This window comes from Myotis yumanensis, unplaced genomic scaffold (genome assembly GCF_028538775.1).
Source record: "Myotis yumanensis isolate MYYU_CA2020_CCGP unplaced genomic scaffold, mMyoYum1.0.hap1 SCAF_12, whole genome shotgun sequence".
NCBI lineage: Eukaryota > Metazoa > Chordata > Mammalia > Chiroptera > Vespertilionidae > Myotis > Myotis yumanensis.
Window position 1 is genome coordinate 36,114,367 of NW_027223763.1, and position 22,151 is coordinate 36,136,517.

The following is a 22,151-nucleotide window of genomic DNA, read 5'->3' on the forward strand; positions in this document are numbered from 1 at the left end:
ATGGGCCGAGACCTGCCCCTATGCCTACAGCAGCCTTGTGGCCCATAGTTCCTTTCCAGGTGCACGAATTCATGCACTGGGCCCCTACTTAATAAATAATACAAGAATTAACTATTTCCCATACTCACAACTGTAAACCTACTTTTGTCCCACCATGTATAAATAAAATATAAAGTACTATATAAAATGTAGACAGATATCCATTTATATTCATAACTTTACTAGGTTAATTTTGGACTTAATAAAACCTCTGAAAATAATTGTTAAAAGGGACTTTCTGAGACTAAAAGAAATGATAGATGTCTCAATTTCTGTTCACTAGGTCACAGAAAATAACAAACTAAAACCAAACAGTCAGCTTAGACCGAAGAAGCTAAAAGAGATCTTGGTCTGCATTTACACTCTAATTTTAAGTTGAAAAGAGCAGTCCTGAGAAGTTAAGGTACTAGGCAATATCACACAGCTGGATACCAGCAAGGTCAGAACTAGAATCTGAATGCTCTGACCAATCAAGTATTCTAGGAAAGGTAGTAGAGAATGCTGGTAATACACAGTGTTCCAAACGAAGCATATGGAATATAGCAGACAAAACTATCATACCAGTGATCTGAAATTGAGTCAAAACACAGGACCTATTTTACTGGCTGGTTGATCTCACATTATTTATCTACATCTCAGCCTCCTCATATATAAAATAGAAATATAATCAATTATAATCTCAGAAAGTTGTTGAGAGACTAAGTAAAATATTACCTGCACGATAAGCTCTCTAAAATAGCTTTTTGTTATGATTATTACTCATTCAACAACACTATCCCATCTTCACTAATAAAAAACACATTATCTTCAAAGTTCCTTGTCCATTGAAAAGAACTAGAAGCTTACACTTTTACTGATTTGGAGGGAAGTTAGCTGAACACACCACAGTGTAGTTAAGATCAGTATCTCCCCACACTCACTCAAACCACATGCATACTGACCTATTAATAGTACAAGAATTCTTCATCACACAGACTAGTGATAGAGTGATGTTCAAACTGAATTTTAAATTCTGTTAGGAAGGATTCATGTTTGCATTTTCAAAAAGGCAGATTCCTCATGATAAAATAAACTCTACTGCAACTGGCCTAACTCTCTCTTGAAAGGCACACCAAGTTCAGTTGCTTTTACTTTCCTTTCTGCCTTGCATTTTTCCACAAATTTAACAAGCAGGTACCACAGACCTATCTAAGTTTGGAAGCTCTGCATTTGTTATCCAGCAACTGATATATATCCTTAAAATTATTAAACCACATATATTCTTGGCTAGTTCAATCTGAATGCAAGTATTCCCTCATTCACCAAATATTTCCGAGCACCTACTGTGTGAGAGGCACAGTTCTCAGCACCAGGGACACAACAGAGAACAATAAACACCCGTTCCCAGGGAGCTTACCTTCTAGTGCAGTGGTTCTCAACCTGTGGGTCGCGACCCCTTTGGCGGTCGAACGACCCTTTCACAGGAGTCGCCTAAGACCATCCTGCATATCAGACATTTACATTACGATTCGTAACAGTAGCAACATTACAGTTATGAAGTAGCAACGAAAATAATTCTATGGTTGGGTCACAACATGAGGAACTGTATTTAAAGGGCCAGAAGGTTGAGAACCACTGTTGTAGTGGGACAGGGGAGACTGGCAAGAAACAAGTTTCTATATGGTACATTGTGTTTGCACAATACACTTTTGGAATGCAGGAACAGCCAGTTTTATTAAGCGCTTTGCTTAAAATAATTCATATTTTAAGTTGTGGATCCTAGCCTCCCTTTGGGCAAGGCCCAGGCACAGAAGGAAGAAGACAGAGGCTTTGTACTCATGCACATTCACACAGATCAGATCTCTAGCTAGAGATGATACCGTACCACCTCCTAGACTGCCAGTAGCACCCCCTGCTCCTCATATTGCATAGCGTCAAGAACATCATAGAAACAAGCACACTATTTGCTGTATGAAAATAGGATGGTCAGTGAAAGGAGCCCTGGAAGGGCAGTCAAGAAACCCATTTCCTTTTCTGCCAGAGACTGGCTATGCAACCTCGGGCCGTTTGCAGACCTACGTAAATCCTGGTGTCCCCGCCAGCATGCTGATCCTCCAATACTCTGACACTGGGCTAGTCTAAGCCCTTAAGCCTCAGTGTCATCTGTTTAAGAAGGCCATTGGAATGACACTGCTTGGCAAACTGTCGGGTACTCCACCAACAGAAGCTATTTAAGTAAGTACATGGATCCAAGCGTGCTACTTGCTTTATAGGAACATCAGGAAGGTTAAGAAGAACATATAAAATGCCTTAAGCTCTCTGTAAAGAAAGAGTACTAGAGCTCATAATTTCTACGATTACTATTCTTTCCAGTTATGTGTCCTTGCATTTTCAAATTCTTCAACCAAAATAATCCATACATAGCAGGACACATAGTCAGAAAATCAGAACAGAATCCTAATTAGAATAGTAACTGAAATAAGCTTGCTACAAAAACCAGAAAGTCAATATCCACCTCCCTTCCCTGAACCTCTCACTGCCTAAGTTGCTGCAAATACCAGGTCACGGCAGGACCTGAGGCACACCGTGACCAGCCAGGCTGAGAATGGAGCCCAAAGCCTGCGCCAGCACAGCAGCCATCCTTTCTTTCCATGAAACACAGAAGCTCCCTTCACAATACAAACTGTAAAGTACTTGTGGGCAAAATCCTCAAAAATGAAGACAAACTGATCTACTCACCAGAAAACAGAATATTTAGGGGGCATCAGGAAGGCTTTCTCTTCTGCTTCTTTGACAAGCCGGCTAAGAAAATTCACACCTTGACCTTCGTCCCCCTGGATCGAGTACAGATTACACACTGCAACTCTCTGAGGAAAGTTTTGGCTTGGTGGTAAAGAAACAGCAAGAGCTTGGCATAAGCGCTGGGTCAAGTCCAATGAAAACAGAGAGGGTATACAGATTTGCGTTGATGAATGCCAGCTAAATCCCTCTTTACAGACATAAAACAACTACCACGAGCAGCTGTTACTAAGGCAAAGTCAAAACAACTCCAATTTTTGTTTGACTGTAAGTTTTGAGGCCCTTCCCCCTTAAAGCAGAGCAATAATTTCATGAGCTGTTTGCAGTGCACTAATTCCACACAAGTCAGGTCCTAAGCCTTGCAGACTGTCATCACCAGTGGAAATACTCAGCTGCGGGCACCTAACAGCCACGCTCACCAAACTGATGATACCTTGGCCACGGGGCCCTGGGTGTGCTACCATTGCTGCAGTGCTAGAGTTCTCTAAGAGGAAGTGGGGGGAGGGATCAAGGGAAAGTACCTTCTAAATATCACATTCCTTTCACTGGCTCCAAAGCCATCAAATATACTATTGCTGAAGTGATAAACCAGACTAACCAGTCAAATCAAAGGCAATAAAAATGTTCTCATTAGAAACAAATAACTCCTAAGTGCACATTTTAAACATTTAATTCCCAAATGACTTTACCTATTCGATTGTGCAAAAAGATTTTTTTTAAAAAGGAAAATTCTAGGAAAGATAAAATGAAGAATGTGAGGTAATGCCAGTGTCTGCACTATCTTGACTTCTCCAAGGAGGCTGCAACAGTACCTACCAGTAAGACTCTTCTTATTCTCAACCCATTAGTCCAACCTAGCTTTAAGTAATATTACTTAGGATACAAAGAACTTTGCCCACCAAAACAAAAAAAAAAATACATAAACGATATCCAGTGGAGAATACGATATCCAGTGGAGAATACGGGGCAGTGAGAAGGGACTATCCCTTTGTTTGAATGCTGTAAAGCAACTCTTTTAACAATAGCAAAACATTTGCCTTCATTTAAAAGTTTGAGTTGCGTGTGATTTCCTGCAACTAAAAACCTCTTTCTGAACTACAAAGAGGCCACAAAACATCACATTTTCCCCTCCCAGCTTCCCCCTTCAAAAACCCACAAGATGGTGATTAACAAACAGCCTCTTGTCTTCAGGCATAGTTTTAGAAGCCACAAGGAAAAGATGAAAGTTAAATGGAAGAGCAAGTTTATAAACAAATGAGAAATAGGTTGCCCAGGGAGGAAGCAAATGAGATCTTGATAAGCAAACAGCTCTTTGCCCCATTTGTGGGGAAACTCCATGTCAAAGAAAGCATTGCCTGCCTTCTTATCCACTAAAAACAGTCTGGATGGAGTCCAGGCCCAACTTTCTACCTCTGTGTAGACAGAGCTGCAGAGAATGCCTATCAACCCAGGAGTTCTGGGTATGAGCATGAAGTTCAGTGACTCAAGGACAAACCCAAGGACTCTCCGAGCCTTCCAGAGGCTCTCCATTCCTGAAATGAACAGAGGCTGAATTTCCACCCTGCATAGACCCATCTCCTAGACCAGTGATGGCGAACCTTTTGAGCTCGGCGTGTCAGCATTTTGAAAAACACTAACTTAACTCTGGTGCCGTGTCACATATAGAAATTTTTTGATATTTGCAACCATAGTAAAATAAAGATGTATATTTTTGATATTTATTTTATATATTTAAATGCCATTTAACAAAGAAAGTTTGCCATCACTGTCCTAGACAGTCGTCGGCAAACTGCGGCTCTTTGGCACCTTGAGTGTGGCTCTTCCACAAAATACCACGTGCGGGCGTGCATGTACAGTGCGACTGAAACTTCGTGCCCCATGCGCAGAAGTCGGTATTTTGTGGAAGAGCCACACTCAAGGGGCCAAAGAGCCGCATGTGGCTCGCAAGCCGCAGTTTGCCGACCACTGTGACCTAGGAGACATCCTCCCAGGTCAATTCATCCTAAATCCTGAATCCACTACCTAATAACTATATCATCTTATACAGATCTGATCCAGTATAATCATCCTTTGACTGGACATAATCCCTTTCTTAGAAGCATTGTGAGAATTAAAGAATTTTGGCAATGTGCCCCATCAGTGGTAAGCATGTGCTAGATATATAATAAACATTCACTTCCATTAAAAGGAAATTCCAATTCCACTCCACAATTACTGCTGTAGGTGAAACATGTTCAGATATCCTATGAGAACTCAAGAATGAGAAAACTAAGAACCCAACATGCAAGAAAAAAGGGGGGGGGCGAACCTATGACATCCAGAAAACACTCCTAATTATGCACATACCCTAACAGGTAAAATTTCCTCCACCAGATCTGCTTCTTTTGAAGACTCTGTGATAAATAAAACGACAGGTCACTGGGTCCTGCCCAAGGCACTGCCACTTGGTATCAACTGTCCTAATGTTAGATCCTCTCTCAGTTTTGTAAGAAATATAACAAAATCTACATACATCTAGACTTACCAAACAGGGCAGAAGTTGTCTCCTTACCCCCAAAAATGTCCAATTCAGAGCAGCAGGGAGAAAAAAAAAAAAAAAAAAAATAACATCCATTTGGCTACTATTAACTGTGGAATATTATTGAAGTACTAGAGGCCCGGTGCATGAAATTCATGCACGGGTAGGGTCCCTAGGCCTGGGGCCTGCGGGCTGGGGGCAGCTCCTACAATGAGCGTCTGCCCCCTGGTGGTCAGTGCATGTCATACCGACGGGTCATTCCGCCATTCAGTCGATTTGCATAATAGGCTTTTATTACTGAAGTATGAATAATCTTAAGTTAGAAAAAGTGGCTTTAAACCTTAATGAAAAACAAATAAAAATGCAAATAATCCTACATCATACATGTGCATGATCACCTAATGATACCTGGAGTTTTTTTTGCAGTCATCAAAATTTCACTTATATTCTCTCTTTGGGATTTTCCAGTCTAGTACAGTCCACCCACTCACTGTTCAGCCCCTCTAGATTATTTACCAGTGTTTCTACAGCAAAAACAAGTTCCCTCAGCAAAATTTTTATTGTTTTATTAAGTACTTTCAGATAGAAAACCTGAGCTCTATTAGTTCACTTCCATTATTATACAAGATTTAATCACATCCTTTTCTAAAAGTCATTGTGTAAGAATATAAGACACATCTTTGTCTATATTCTCAAACACCTACTCCTGCAAATCTAACCATAAACAATCTAAGACAGGAGATGTACAAGAAATCAGTAATGCTCAAAAGAAAAGTTTTCTTATGGGAAATCTAGTCTAAACAGAACTTTAAACAAACTGACTTCCAGTGCAAGCACTGGAATAAATTTACTGCACCCTAGAATCAAGCACACTCAAAGCTGCAATGTCATGCCAGTCATATATTACTTCAACCTCAATAAATCTCTTTCTACTCTCCAAATCCTCAGCTGCTTTCTAAAATAGTTCACGAAAAAGCACCAACCTAATTAACAACAGCTTCCTCTGCAACTGTGGCCTTGATTTCACTTATTTACACATTAACTGCAGCCACTTTTTGGCCAATCCAGTCTATTCTCTTTACCATGCCGAGCCTTTTATCTGCCCTGGACAGCATTTTCTCCAGCAGATGAAGTAGATGCCGATTGATTTGCTGTCGAGCATGGTAAATTAATAGCAACAAATTGCTGAGGGCCCGTCTCCCTGCTCCACCATGCTTCGGCAGTTTTGCTTTATTTGCTCCATGATGGGCAGCAGTCGGCCTCTTCAAGTCAATTTCTTCTTAACAACCTGCAATACTTTTCAATGGTGAAAATAGAGCTGTTCCTTGTAAGTCAGAAATCAATATCCTATTGCCCTTAGAAAATGCTAAACAAGCAGTATTGGCAATCCACTTGGTACTAGAGGGTATCAGATATAATGCAAATCCATACTGCTTCCCTCCTTGTAGTTATTACAGTTTGCTAAAAGGTTCCTAATGTCATTTATCATCATTTACCATCGACCAGAGAGGCTATGATTATGATATCCTATCAGTTGGCAAGGCCCTTTCATTTCTATTCAATTAATATTTTAGCAGCACTCAAATGGTTGCAGCCCAAATCTCATAATAAAAGTTACATGGCTTGGAGTGAAACAGGAGTTTCCTTGCTCAGATTTTTAAAAAATAGTAATTTTATGTATATACACATATACATGCATACACACATGCATTTACACACACACATGCATATATAAATATGTAGTACTTTTTTAGGTTCTAAGTATTATAGATTTCTAAAATGTTCTAATTTCTAAAATTCAAATACTAAGCTAAATTTTTTTAGAAGCAAAGAGAGATTCAGACTACAGAATATTAACTATGAGGAAGTCACAAGATGCTCTCAAAAGTTCATCTCCATTTACAGTTCCTAGAGGATGAATTCACATACTACCTATTTTGCCTAATGTGCATCCAATATTCACTTTTTAAAGTCGTAACTACTGCTGTCAGATTAAATCAGGGCAGTCTTCTTTAATTACAGCATTACAGGTGAAGGTTGGGAACAACTAGCATTTAGCAATGTTATCAACTGCATGCATCACCCTGTTCTGCCCACGGTCACTGACCCATTTAGAAGCCACAAACAAAACACAAAAACTCCACACTTAGGAAAATCCTTAGGGAATAAACACCAATGTTCTTTCATTATTAAAAGTCCCATTATGAAGACATCACAATAAAACGTGCCATTTCTAACCATGTCCCATTTGTCACCTTCACTTTCATACTAACTTAAGACAGTGGTGAAGCATTAACTCACGTTACAGCCTAGGATACTCCTCCCTAACTTTTCTGGGGTTTTTCCCCAGCTTCATCTGCTCAGCTCTATCAATCCTACTAAAGATTACCAGAAATTAGATTCATATTTTATGCTCTAATTCCATATCATGTCACCGAGTTCCCCTTTTAAAAAAAAATTCAACTAATTCTACCAGACTAATGCTATTTACTCAGTTACCAAAATTTAAATTAATTATGTTCTCAAACATAATTGTTAAAAATTGGCAACATTATGCAGGCTTAATTAAGATTAAATCCAATTTACTAAATGTACTTTAATTGGTACTAATTACATTAGCTTTCATTTCAGAATGACAAATTCCCCATAGGTTTCACTTTATAGTCCTCTATCAGAATCAACACAGGGTGACTGACAATGAGCATCATACAGAAAGGGGAGGGGCCATGATACCAGACCCCCAACCCTGTTTGTCACTGCTTTGTGCTTTTATCCTTTTATCCATTTGCTAAGTCACAGAGTCATGACTCCATCACAGCCATCATTTTCTGTTCCAATGAAAAATTTCTCTAAAAATAAATACTCTGTGGCTGGCAGCAGCCAAGAAGAACAGGAGCGTTAACCAAAAAAATACACAAAGGTTTCAAATATCAGGGCCACCAATTACTAGGGTGCTTCCAAGGACTCCGGGGACTCCTACTCTTGAACCCTTCAGAGACACAAATCTAATAAGTGAATAAGCCTAACCCGATCTTGAGAACTAGGCCCAATTATGCCGCAGGGCAACTTCCCTGCATTATTGCTGCTTTCCATTACGAGGGTATCCAACGAGTGCATCTGGAAGAGAGGCCAAGAGGAACCAAGGCTGTCTGCCTAGGAAAACAAATAAAGACAGATATGCCTCTGTGCTTAAGGGGGAAAAGAAAGAAAATATAATAAGTAGGTGGTTTGCAGGGCTGTCTGTATTTCATAATGTGATAAACTGCCCTCAGGATTCTTGATATGATTGAATTTAAAAGCAAGAGAAAAAAAGGGAAAATGTACTCCATTCTCAATTTTAAATAGATGGCATTTGAGGCCAGCTGGGGAAGAAAATGACAGAATTACAAAGGTATAAAATGTGCAAAATTAAGGGATCTCCCATACAGCCCCCCCACCACCACCAAAAAAATACATACAGCCAAATACTATCAACTCTGTGCATCCTGTAAATGGTACAGAAAGACCTGGAGGCTAACTGGCTATGGTAAATAAGATACAGGAGGATAAATAAAGGGACATTAATCATCTGGTCCAATCTTTAAAAAGGCACCAATTAATCTTGGATGGTGGGGTGAGGACAAAAAAAAAAAAAAAAGACAAGTTGTATACAAGATTCAGACCTAAAATGACATGTAATGAGGATAATTAACAAATAGTATCCCTCATGTAATTTATTCCTGTAAAGTAGCGCTACAGGGAGTCCATCCATAAGCTTCATGGGTTTTGTTTAAGCAGGAGATATTTACATTACTAATCTAAACAGAAATGGCAAAGATGCCAAAATAAGAATCTAATTTTAACATGGAGCAAACTATATTATAATGTTAATATTGACATAACCAAATAGCATATAAAGTAAAAAAGGTATCTGAAATAAAAACTCCTCAGTATAAGGAACAACTCATTTTTCTCCCCAACTTTTTCAAATACTGCCTATCTGATCACTTTTATTATCTAACAGTCATCTTTTAAAACTCTGCCGAGTATATTGAGTACATGGTAATTAACTACATCCAAAAAGGAATCCATAAGTAATAAAAGCGTAATAATGTGTGATCATTTCATATTTTTTAAACCCAGAAGGCAGTGACATCCACCCTGAATATAATAAGGGATGAAAAGGATTAAGTTTCCCTCGTCTTATCCCAGCAGGTAAATACATACACACCTAACTCTGAAATGGTTGAGACAGACCTGAAGCACTTTCACTAGGCGATCACTAAAAACAAATGTCTCCTAGAGGAATTATTATTGCCAAACAATGTTTTTTATGTATATGCTGTTTTTCTATCCCGGAAATATAAGCCATTTTACACACACACACACACACACACACACACACAGGCTGTTTGAATCACACTTCTCAATGCTTTCTGACTAATGATTATCTTTTTTCTTTTCCTTTTTTGGCTGTACCAATTAATAGGTTTCAAGACCCAGTGTTGAACCTTATCACATCCTCCTATCAGCCCCGTTTATGCGGTACAAATTTTGGGAGTAACAACAGGTAAGATCCAACTAAATAGCCTCAGGGGGGCCAGTACAAAGATTTTACATCAATTTCTTTTGTAGCGCCACAGATTTCATTCTGATCCTCCCAGCTCACCCTCTATCCATTCTTTCACACCAAGCCAATGAGGCTCCACACAAATTAGTTTTCCTTTTTTAATATTTTCCAAGAAAAACTCTTAACAAGTTTGCAATGCCCGAAATACATAAAATTAACTCTTTCAAATGAAAAATAAAACCTATTTTAAAATTTAGCATCCTACTTTCGAAAGGGTACAAAGTTGAATATGCAGCAGACATTTTAAATCACATTTTTAAATGATTAAAATTAAAATAATACATACAAAAATGGGAAAACCACACCTGAAAAAAATAGCATTCCCACCAGTAGCCTTTTAAAATACTGTAGTTACAAAAACGTGCATAATAACACTACAAAACATACAAGTTTCTTTCCAAAATGTCATTTAAAATGGTTATAAAGAAATAAATAACTCACCTGCTTATGCATTTCTATATTCAACCCATAGGACATCTCATAATACTGTCAAAGAAGGAAAAGCAATTAACTTTATGTCTTTCATCAATCTCCCTTGTTTGTTCAAAACGCCCCCCAAGTATGTTTAAAACAAACATAAAAGCCTCACCTAAACCAAAATATCCATACCTATGCTGTTAAATGAGGAGAAACATTCTACCACTATCTTCAGCCCAATAAACTAGGCGCCACCCTAAAACAGGGACTCTAAGAGAATAACTCACAAAACTCAGATTAAGTTCAAACAGAGCATTCTAAACAGCTCTGGTTGTCTTTATACATCACAAGCAGGTGAATGAACAAGGTCTGATGAAAATCTGGTGCCACAGAGTCTCTAATTCCTAGGCACAGCAGGCAAGTTAATGGCAAATATGTGTCTCAGACACATGCAGATGTTTTGAAAGAACTGTTCAAAAAGGTGATGCTACTTCAGAGTTCAGTTTCTCAGACGGGTGCACTGCTAATATTCATACATTAAAAGGAAAAAGGCTTGACAGGAAATGAATGAGTTACTCTGGATCCTTTATGAACAAGCATAAAAATATGCTTGGTAATACTTTTGAAAAAGCAGATCTGATTTTTCTGAACATGTGGTATGACTGGCATTATAGAAATTTGGTTATACAGAAGACAGCACTCCTCAAACCAATGTAACACTATGGACATTGAAAACCGCACAACACACACACAAATACACATACCCTAGTAACATAGAGTGGGGAAAATTTAAAAAGGTATCTGGTGTCTTTTGCTATCCATCATTCTTAAAAAGAAATAACACATTAAAATCTTAACAGTTTCCAGAAAAACTGGTTAACACTGTTTGGAGCAAAAGCAATAAAACAACAAAGAAAACCACTAACAAAAACATTTTGCTTGTGACTCTAAACAAAACATAAATGAGGTGGGGTGTTGTTGTTTTTTTCTAATCTGTAAAAACAAAGCACAGAAAATTATACCCGTGTAGGTGAACTTTTTGAAATTTCAAATCAAAGCTGGTTGTCAGAGGCAAGTTGTAATGTCCTGGAATGACAGGTTGCTAATGGTCACAATCCCACAACCTCAACTGCACTGACACTGAGACTGCGATCTATCCTGCATCCCCTAGCAAGGCGAAGGTATTCTTGCTTTCAGTATCCCAAACTATGAGACACTACGAATCTATGACACAGTTTTCTTACCATGACATAATGCCGCTGCATCTCCGTCTTCTCACTGGCCAGTTTCTCACATTCTAGCTTCAGGCTGTTCAAGACATAAGGAAATCTAAGTACAACACAGATTTTGACTTACTTCCTTTAAATGTAAAGACACATTCTCTCCTCTAAAACATCACCTACAAAACACCAGTCAACTATCTTAAATACCACCCTCATTATTCAAGGTGAGGCAGGAGAGAAAAGGGATGATTGGAAACAGCCTGGACTTGCCCGTTCAATGAGAATCAACTGTGGGGTTTTGTTTTAAGAAAAACAAACAAACAAAAACCCTCCAGCCAATCTAATTCGGAACCTCATCCAGACTTGAATATTCACTAAATTCACTTAATAAAGAACAAGAAAATAAACATCAATATCTATCTATCCAAGCACAAATAAGTCCCTCAAAATGCCACAAGGGAATTTTTTCTTTAGTGTTCCACGGTGAGATTAATGAAAATATGAATCAAGCCATCCCTTATGAATGATGTCTTTTTTTTTTCCCCCCTCCAAAACAGAGACAAGTTGAATACCACCACCCAGGGGGCAAAGTGTGGATTGGGTTCAGTGACTTGTTTTGGTTCTTGCATTTATAAAATAAGAATTACACTTCACTTAGAAGCCAGTGAAAGAAAATATTTCAAAAGCACTCTAAGCCCACTGATCGTTTCTAAAACAACAACAAAAAATTTTCTTTTTTCAGCTTAAAAGTAATGAAATCGCTCACTTGTGACTTCCCAGAGCTCGCGGCTCATGGTATTTCAGTGAAATGGCAGAAAGAAGTGAGAAGGAATCAAGCCCGGAGTAATAAAGAACCAAGGAAGTCAAAAGGCCCCAGAATCTTCCCAACCTTCCATTCTCCTGGCCCCAATAAATCAATATCGAAAGTTTAGCCTCAGCGTTTTCCAAGTCTCTCCAGTTTCAATTGTTCTGCCTCTCTCTCTTTTTTTTTTTTTTTTTTAATTTACGGGAGGGAGAAGGGAGGAAATGCTTAATTTCTTTACACCTGCCTAAGAAAAAGAGGCCCTGACATGCCCTTTCTGCCCACAAGGAAAAATTACAGTAATGCATTTGTAGTGGGGGGGAGGGGGGCGATGGGGGGGTGTTTGTGTGTATATGTGGGGGAGGGGGGGACAAGAGCTAAGCAAACAGGAGGATCAGCTAAAGTAAATATCATTACCTGTGATATTGAGCCTGTAAAAACTGAAACTCTTCCTTAATCCGATCACAGGACTCGGATATTGTAAATTTAAAGGGTTGAGCAGGCTGATGCGGTGCCTAAAGAACAACAATAAAATATTTAATTAGCCCACATCACAGGCGAGGTGGGGAGATGGAGAAAACACACCACGCGGCGCTGGGGGTTGGGGGGGGACACCGCGCAGGCAGGCAAAGAGCGATGAGAACTCTCCTCCCGCCACCCCCCCTTCTCCGCACAGCCCCGCAGGAGCTGGTTCCGGGTGGCCCCGGGCCCCCGCGTCATCCTACCCGCCCCGGACGCCGCGGGTGGGAGACCCCGCTCCCCTCCCTCGCCAACGGCGTGCGCCCAGGGGCCGGCGCACCCAGCCACCCCGTCTCCGCACCCGGAATCGAAACTGGCCCGTCGGGGGGACCCGCGCCATGGCGTCGGGCCGCAGCCAGGTCTAGGGAGGGCGGGACGAGGCCACCACCCTCTCCGGCTGGACGGCCAGCTGCCTCGCTCGCTAGTCCCCGGGGCCCGAAGCGTTAGGGGCCGGTGCCCCGCACTCGCGAGCCGCCGCCGGACCAGCCGCGCCGCCGCCGCCGAGGGCGCCCTCCCCGCCCCGGCGCGGAGTCGCGCCTCCTTCATCGCTCGCCCCCCCACCCCCCTCCTCCAAGACGCGGCGCTGGGACGACGAACGGCTCCGCACAGCTTCCAGGGGCTTCAAAGACAACAATAAGAAAATGGCTACAACTCAATCGCCTCTCTGCACCCCCTCTTCGAGAGTGCCCCCGCGCGGGAGGTCGGGGTGAGGAGCGGCGGGCAGCCCCCCGAGCGGGACGCAGGGTCCGAGCCGCCCTCCACGCCCCGGGGACCCAAGACGCAACTCCGCGCTCGGGGGGCGACGCGGGGAACCGCACACCCGTGCCCGGCGAGCCCGCGCCCCCGCCGCCCGCACTCACCGGGTGTCTGGTCTGCGGGTACATCTTGCTCAGGTCGCGAATCATCCAAACCGATTTAGTGGGCTGCGCTGGGCAGAGGCGCGCGGCTCATTGGGTTGAATGGCCCGGAGGAGGAGGAGGCGGCGGCGGCGGCGGCGGCCGGCCGGGTCCGAGGGGCGGCTCGGGCGGTCCCGACCCCCGCCGGGTCTCGCGCGATGCGGGCAGCAGGAACGTCCGGCCGAGGCGACGACTGGGTGCGGGCGGGCCGCCGGGCCGCTCCGCATTCCCCGCGGGCGTCACTGGCCCGCCGCGGGCATTGTCCGGCGCGCGTCTCTCGCGGCCACGCTCCGACGTTCGCTCCGCCGAGCCCGGCGCCGCAGCCGCGCCGCTCCCCCGGCCGGGAAAGTGCGGGCTTCGCGCCCCAGTGCCCGCCGGCAGCGACGCCCGCCGGCTCGCTCGCTCCGCGTCCCACTCCAAACTTTTTTTTTATTTGTCTTTTAATTGGTTGTTATTCCTTCGAATGAATGATCGCTCTCTTCTTTCCTAAAAGCAAACACAAACTCCTTTGGTTCGGAAGAGGTCTCGGCGGTGCTTTCTGGTTTCTCTGGAGATTTTTTTTTTCCACTTCACAGCAACGATCTTTTAAAGGCACCTTTTAGCTTCTTTTACCACATCTCATTTCCTTATTTTTCTTCCTTCCTGTTTTCTTGTCTTTTTTTTTAACCCCAAATTGAAGGGGATTATAAAAATAAGAGTGAAACGCTTGCGGCTTTTTAAAAAATTCTCTCCCCTTTGAAACTCTGCGAACACCACCTCAAAATAATATACAAGTGTGTGAGAGAGGGGGAAGACAGCAGCCAACAGCCCAAACACCCGCTCAGAACAGCTCTAACAACACGCTCTGTGTAGGTGACTTCTATGACCAAATTTAGCATCAGCTAATCATTAACATTCTGATACATATTCACAACCGGCCGTGGAGGGACCGCGGGGCATCCCGGGAGATGTAGTGCGCCCCTGGCGACTACAGCTGAGGATTCGGCCAGATTGACTACAATCACCGGCCCGCCACGCGACCGCTCTGGGGCGCTCTCCTAGCGCCCCGCCCACCCTCGGCGCACTAGGCGTCTCCAGCAACCAATCAGAGATGGCTGAACATTAATCGCCGTTCTGTGTTACTGCCCATCATTTCACTGCTGACAAATGGCGAGCCAGGGGGGTGGAGCCGGCCGAGCTGGAACCCACGTGGGGGCCGGGCGTCGTCCGTAGTTGGGACCAATGAACAGAACGAAATGGGGCTGGCGTAGGCGGGCGGAGTTGGCCTGCCCTAGGCGGAGCTGCGCGCAGGCTGACGTTCCTTAGCGCGAGCATTCGAACCCGGCAAACATTTGTTCAGCTGTCAATCAAAGTAACGTGGGCCTGGGAGAAGCGGCGGTGGCTGCTGCTGCTGTTGCTGCTGCCCTGGCTGCATCTTCAGAATGGGTGTTGGTGGCGATGGTGGTGGCAAAGTAAAGAGGGTGGAGGGGGCGGTGAGACTAGAGGTTAGTCTCCTTCCGAGTCTCGGACTCCCACCCGCCCCCTCCACCCCCAACACCCCATCCCCATGCTCCCTGGTCCTGCCAGGAATGCGGACTAATTAGGGTCCAATGTCTCCTTAAAGAGACAAGCTCGGCCTTGTGTAACGCGCCGAAACCCCTGTTGAGACAAGAGAGGGAGGATCAGGCCGATCCCACTTCGTTCGGTTCACATCAATTTTACGCGCCGCTGGAGCCGGCATAATTTTCCATGTGAACGCGGACTCGGGCCTCTGTTCTTGTTTGGAGCGGGCGACCGAGCTGCGAAGCGCAGATCCGGACCGGAGGGGAAGGGAGGGAGGGGGGGTGCCTCTCTGAGCCCCGAGGGGGCTGTGATTGCCGTTTAACCCCCGAAGCGGAGCACCCTTCCCCAAGCCACTTTGCAAGGAAGTGCCCCAGGATGCTTCGCCTGGGAGTCCCGAGGAGGAGTGGGGGGATGGGGGGTGGGGGGCGTAGCCGAAGAGTATTGGGGGGCGGGGGAGGGGCTGGAGGCCTGTGGCAGGGATCGCTCGGTTCCCAAAGAAACTTTGTGGTGGGGGCTACCCGCACCCCGCAGACTGAGTCGGCCCGCACTGAAGCAGTGTCAACTGAGTGCCAGCTCCAGGCACTGGGAAGAAAACGCCCCTGCGCACCCTGAGATGCTCCCTTCTCCAGTTCCGTAGGAAGAAGACTGCCCCTCTTTTTCCTGATTTTTGGAGGAACTAGTCAGGTTGGTCGTGGTTGAAAAGGACGCGTGCCTAGAGATGGAAGGTCTGAGGATCTGAGGGTCCACCGCCGCGGGGAGGAGGGCTGGGAAGGTGGAGGTGGCCCGGGGCCAGAGGCTGGGGGAGGGGCATTCTTAGGGGAAGGGGCTAAGTAGGTGGGCGAGAACTCGGTGGCAAGAAGGGTCAGCCCGGGGCAGGCACGCCTCCACCCTTAGTCCTCATCCAGAGGAGGCCGGAAGCTCGCAGCCTTTCCTGGTGAGCCTATAACTTTTGGTGAGGAAGGAATTTGGAAAAAGTCAAGCCGGGGATTGGCTGATTTAAGAGTCTGGCTGGGTTTTGGACATTCATTTCTGGGCATCCTTTGCCTACTCTAACTTGAGACATTGGCCAAGATGGTTTATCATTAGTGGAAAACTATTCTCCTTCATGATATCCCTTGCCTTAGTGGACAGATCAAACAATGACCTAGCACATTATATGAGCCTTTCCCTGTGTTGTGCACTATGGAGGGCTGAGGCAAAGGCCATGGTGGTCTTCAACTTCCTCTAATACGTTTTTTTTATTATTATTAAAATCCTGGAACTTGAGATCACAAAATGTTTCAATTAAGCAAATATCTTCTCCATCCCCAAAATAAGAGGATGAAGGGCTTCGTGGGCAGTTTTCTAAACTTTCTTTGTTCAATCCCCCTCTCATGGCTGTTGGGCACTTGAAATGTGGACAGTCCAAAATGGTATGTGCTGTAAATACACAACACCAATTTTGAAGTTAGTACAAAAATAGGAAATAACTCAATAATGTATGATAATTGCATGTTGAAATTCTAATTTTTTAAATATAATTGGTTAAATGAAATACATTACTAACATTAATTTGTATATTTCTTTTTACTTTTTTAACCCAGATACTAGAAAAATTTAAATTACTTTATGTGGCTTACATATTTCCATTGGACAGCACTGTTTTGAAACCTTTGCAAGAACCAAAAATTAGAAGATTGAATGATATCATTTCTACACGAGAACAGTGATTTCCTAAGAGCATCAGCAAAGACCATGTTTTAGTCTACAGTTGGTAATTCGTTGCCCCTGGAGCTTTTCAATCATTCCTTAAATCACCCACAGTGCCTCTGTAGAAAGTTCCGTGTTATCTGTTCTTGCCAGAATCTTAGCAAGTTCCATGAGAAGAGGGACCTGTTGTGTTCATGGCTGCATTCCAAATTCTAGAATGATGTCTTGCGCATAGTTGGCACTCAGTAAATATCTGTTGAAGGCATTCTGAGTGAATGAAACATTGTGTCAATGTAGCAAGCTTCCTCATCTTTTGGGCCACACTTCTTGAAATTCTCTGCAGTCCTTTCCCAGAACAGGGAATGAGAATCCTAATAAAAGCTCCTGAAGAGCTATTGAAAGGGTCAGTGGACAAAGGGGAAAACTTTGCTCTGTTAGGAAGTATCAAATCACTTGTAGCAGGGTCATGTCTCCTCAACTCTCAACAGTTTGTGTCAACAGAAGAGTGTCTAGAGAAATGAGGATGTTTCTTTATTTTTGTAAAAGTTTTAAAATACAGCACTTGGATGTGTTTCACATTTTGCCTACAAGACAGATCTACATAATCTACAGCGATGTCTCACAAAGATGCCAAGTGAAGCAACCAGTGGCTCAGCCTGGGCCCAAACACAAAGGGGTGCCCATGGTTGCATTTGTCTCCTCTATGCTGGTACTTCTCTCACTGTGCTTCTCACAAACTGTTGAGCCAAGATGTGAAGTCACTTGGGTGCTTGTTTTATCCCTACTGCACAGTGGGGAGCTTCAGAAGTTCCATATGGGAGAGAGCTTAGCAACAGCATTCACATTGGAAACTAGGCCTGGGGATTCCATTCCTAACGTGGAGTATACAAGCAAGCATGTTGTTTTTGCTTATGTTATATGTTACACATCATTTATTCTTCCATCAAATATTTATTGAGCACCTAATATGTGCCAGAATAAGGGACCTGAACGGTAAATGTGGCTATTTTTTATTTATTATCTCTGAGTTCCAAATGCATCCTCTTTGCCTGCTCTGAGAAAATGGATCTGGGCCTCTTAAGTAGTTTCCTTTGCCAGCTGGTGCCAAAGCTTTGTCAATAGAGGCACTAGAGAAACATTACAAGAGGAAAGAGTTTTGCTTCCTGGTTCTGGTATGCAAGCCAGACAGGTTCCTATAGCACAGGTGGCAATCAGTGGCACCCAGCAGCCAACAGCTTCCTTAAGTGGTTTTGGAGTTGAGTACCTCTGATGACACATCTCCCTGCGTAGCTTTCCCTGGTCCCCCAGAGAATGGATTTCCAGTAAGTTCTGGAGTATAGATTTCTGGCAAGTTTCAGAAGGCCAATTTCCAGCAGGGTCCATCTGCTCCAGCTGTGTGTCCTCAAAAAAGACCTGGATTTCAGCCATAGGGGCGGGTAGGTCTTGGGGAGGCGCTTTCTTGAGTCCTCCATATCGGCCTCAGGGGTAGCAGCTGCTCTTTATATCTGCTCTTTCTATATTCTTTAGGGCTCTCTCTACTTCTTACTCACCAGTCCCTCTTTATTCCCATTTCTGGTTATAGTTAATCATTCTTTATATTGAACTTTCCTTGCTCAAATTACTGTGTGCTTTTTCTCCTAATTGAACTTAGACTGATATAGTAAACAGCATAAGCAAAGTCTCTTCCCTGTTGGGCTTACATTCTGATAAAGGGAAGTAGACAAACAGTTGAATGAGTAGCATAATATGAAGGATGCAGTATATGCTCTGAAGAGAAATAAAGCAGGGTAAGGGGGTAGAAATAACAAGTGATGGATCTTGGACAAATGGGGAGTGGTGGAAATCTCAGAGAAGTTGACACTAAGCAGAGGCGTGGATGTCAAGAAAGAGCCACCATGGCAGAGATCACTGAGGAGCAAATTTCAGGTGGGTGCAAAGGCTCCCTCTCTGGAGGTATTGGTGAATGTGAGGATTTTTAAATGACTGGTGTGTGCCAGAGTAAAATAGTGTAAAATCAATTCACAGTCATATCTATGAATCCAGATCATATGGAACTTCTTATACCTGATAAAGGCATTTGTTTCATATTCTGAGTGCAGTGGAAAGCCATTGTTGGGGGAGGAAGGATTGTAAGCAGAGAGTAACAGGATCATTACAAAGGTGTGGTTTAGGAGTGCCCTTATTCACATTTGACCTAATATTAAGAAACACCTTTTTCCATATTAAAAAATAACCATTATTTTTATTTTGAGCAGTGATACTGCCACTGCCTAATCCCCACTAGTGAGTGATGGGTAAATTTTAATTTGCAATTCAGAAATGTCAAGCTCTGCTTTGAATATACAACTGGAATAGCAATGATCTTAGAGAATCAAGGACATGATCCATTTCCAGAACAGTAATTAACTTGACACTACCTTCCCTTCTATGAGAAAGTGGAATAACTGTAACCTATACTCATTATTTTAAAAGATTTAGTATATCAATGTCCATGAGAGAGACAAATTTCTGAACTTGTCTGGTTACGCTGAGCCTTATCTTTGCCAACTGCCTCTATGTTTAGTGGTGGGGATTGCCAAGCTGTCTTTTTGTTAAGATATCTCTTCATAACTTGATGGATAAAAAGCAAGTGAATACCCATTGCTGTTTATTGAGTGGGGGCACTAGACTTGGGGGTAGGGTGGACAAATTTGCATAGGGACCAAGGAGGTTTCTGGAAGAAAAGAACTCTATTTAAATGCTACATTGTTCGAATCCCTTGAGATGGTCCTAATTAAGTCTGCTGGCAAGAGGGAGCACAGGCCTTTTTTCCCTCTCCCATGGTTTGGGGTGCAGACAAGGTGGGGTGTGGAAGGTTGTCTATAACTCACCATGAAGTCTACAGAAGAATGGACCTGTTGACCAGGTTCAGCCTGAGTAGCTATAGGCAGGGTGTTGTGGATCTTTCTTATTCTGAAAACTCATGGTTGCAGATAGGCATCCCCTTTGGGGGCCTACTCATCTGGCACTAATAGTGTGCTTTGGGATAAATGGCTGAGTGCGTAAGGATGAGAAAGGTCTTATAGGACACCCGTCTTCAATAGTCACACCTTATATCCGCAATCATCCTGAGTGTCAGAGAGGAATCCAGGACTTCTAGCTAGTCTGAACAATTAATTGTCAATATTTAAAGCATCTGTGAAGTTATTTATACTCAAAGCTGATAAAGCAAATCATATATAAGAAAAACATTACGAAAAATATCTCTCTTGCTCAAGAAATACTCATATTATCTTTACTTTCCTTGAATCTAGAAGGTATCTTTAAGAGTGTTTTTCTTTTCCATTATCCTACCTTTAAATAAACAAGATAGACTTATTCCCACTTTGAAGATTAGTCAACTGAGACTCAGAAACAAGTTTACTTGCCTACGGTTATATAGCTTGTAAGTATTGAAGCCGAGATCAGAACTTGGGTCTCCTACCTCCTTATTTCATTCCTGTATAAAACCAGAGTTCCACAAGTGGATATTCAATTAAAGTATGCAATGTAAGCATTACCCAACTCACCTGCATGCTTTACTCCTTTTCAAGCAGATGTTTTATTGCTTAAGTGGGGGTAGAGGAGAATCAGGGAGATGACTGTGTTGCAGCTGCCACTGGGCAAAAGCTAAACCTGAGGATTCCCAAGGCCGTAGGAAGCAAACCTGGCTTTCTTCTTCCTTCCCTCCCTCTCTCCAACCTCCAACCTGGGAGTCTCTGAAGGTGTGATAAGCATAGTTCAAGAGAGATGAATGGTGCTTAAGCTCTAGTCCTTTACTTTCCATTATCAGCAGGGTTCACACCTATTCAGCAGCTCTTTCCATGCCTTCACACAGGCCCCCACTCCTGCTAACTATCACAATAGCCTGTAGGACAGATATTAGAGGAGACAAACTGTGTATTTACTTTCTGAAATGGGTGGCGTGGGAATGAGGTAGGTGTAGGAAAGAATAACTAGATACCACACTGCTTTGTGAGAGAAAATTCATGTAAGTCCAGTATTATTTTCCCTGAAACTGGGGCTCAATACATAACCTACCATGATCTGATTAACTTTGGTTAGTCCCTTTAACCATTCTAATCTCATTCATATGGTATCTCACCCATAAAGGAGGTATGATCTCTAAACCCATCTCCGCTAAATGCACATATTTATAGCTCTAAAAAGGTTTCATTTTATAACCTGAGAATGTTGTAGAGAATGGATTTTTATTCAAGGTCATCTGTTAAGCTTGATCACTTCCCCCTGCCCCCTTTTAATACCTCCAAAGAAATGAACTTCTGGAATGAATATTATCTGGGGAAAGTGGAAGCAGATGCATTTTGTTGAAAATTGATTAGTTCTCTTATAAAGTGATCAAAACAGAAAGGATCTATAGTCTTGATGCTAGGATGTGAGTTCCCACTGCTATAATTTAATTCAGGACTTGTCCTCAATATTATGTAGCCTGGAACAATTCTGGTAAATCACATGACTTCCTTTAATAGAAATCCTGTAAGAATAGTGTGAATTAGCCATCATTCACAGCATAATATCTAGTCCAGTGCACTATTACTTTTAGAAAAGATTATAATATTATGGGAAATTTTCATTCATGAAGATACCCCCCTGCTTCCACTGCTTGATTTTATATAGAACAATATTTGAATGCTTTTATTATAGACTAGAGGCCCAGTGCACAAAAATCATGCACTGGTTGGGGGCATGGCCTGTGGGGATCAACCTGCTGTGGGAGCAGTCACTCATCCTGGTCAGCCGTGTGGTGCTCCCACTGTGGGAGCACACTGACCACCAGGGGGCAGCTCCTGCATTGAGCGTCTGCCCCCTGGTGGTCAGTGTGCATCATAGCGACTGGTCGTTTGGCCGTTCGGTCTATTTGCATATTAGGCTTCTATTATATAGGATTTTTATAAATATGTCCACAAAAGAGACCATTTGATACCTTATATCTACATGGATTATGAGTGTCTATATAGTGCTGTCACATATTATTATATCTGGTGAAATATAAAGTCACTGAGAGGTAGCAAGGATGGGTATTAAAATCCCCATTTTACAGACTAGGAAACGAACGGTCAGAGGAACCATTGGCCTCTTC

The 22,151-nt window shown here is 43.0% G+C and overlaps 1 protein-coding gene across 5 annotated transcripts in view; it reads right to left on the reverse strand.

The window, feature by feature from the left end:
* The window catches only part of LOC139021165 (transducin-like enhancer protein 4), a 146,530-nt gene extending 131,881 nt beyond the window's left edge, over positions 1-14,649 (reverse strand). For all 5 annotated transcript variants that reach the window (XM_070431453.1, XM_070431456.1, XM_070431452.1 and 2 more), the window contains exons 1-4: positions 13,766-14,649; positions 12,804-12,901; positions 11,606-11,669; positions 10,386-10,430 (exon numbers count right to left, since the gene is read on the reverse strand). In XM_070431453.1, the coding sequence (XP_070287554.1) occupies positions 10,386-10,430; positions 11,606-11,669; positions 12,804-12,901; positions 13,766-13,810 (252 nt within the window). In that variant the 5' untranslated portion in view covers positions 13,811-14,649. The remainder of the gene's footprint in view (positions 1-10,385; positions 10,431-11,605; positions 11,670-12,803; positions 12,902-13,765) is intronic.
* Positions 14,650-22,151: the final 7,502 nt, after the last annotated feature.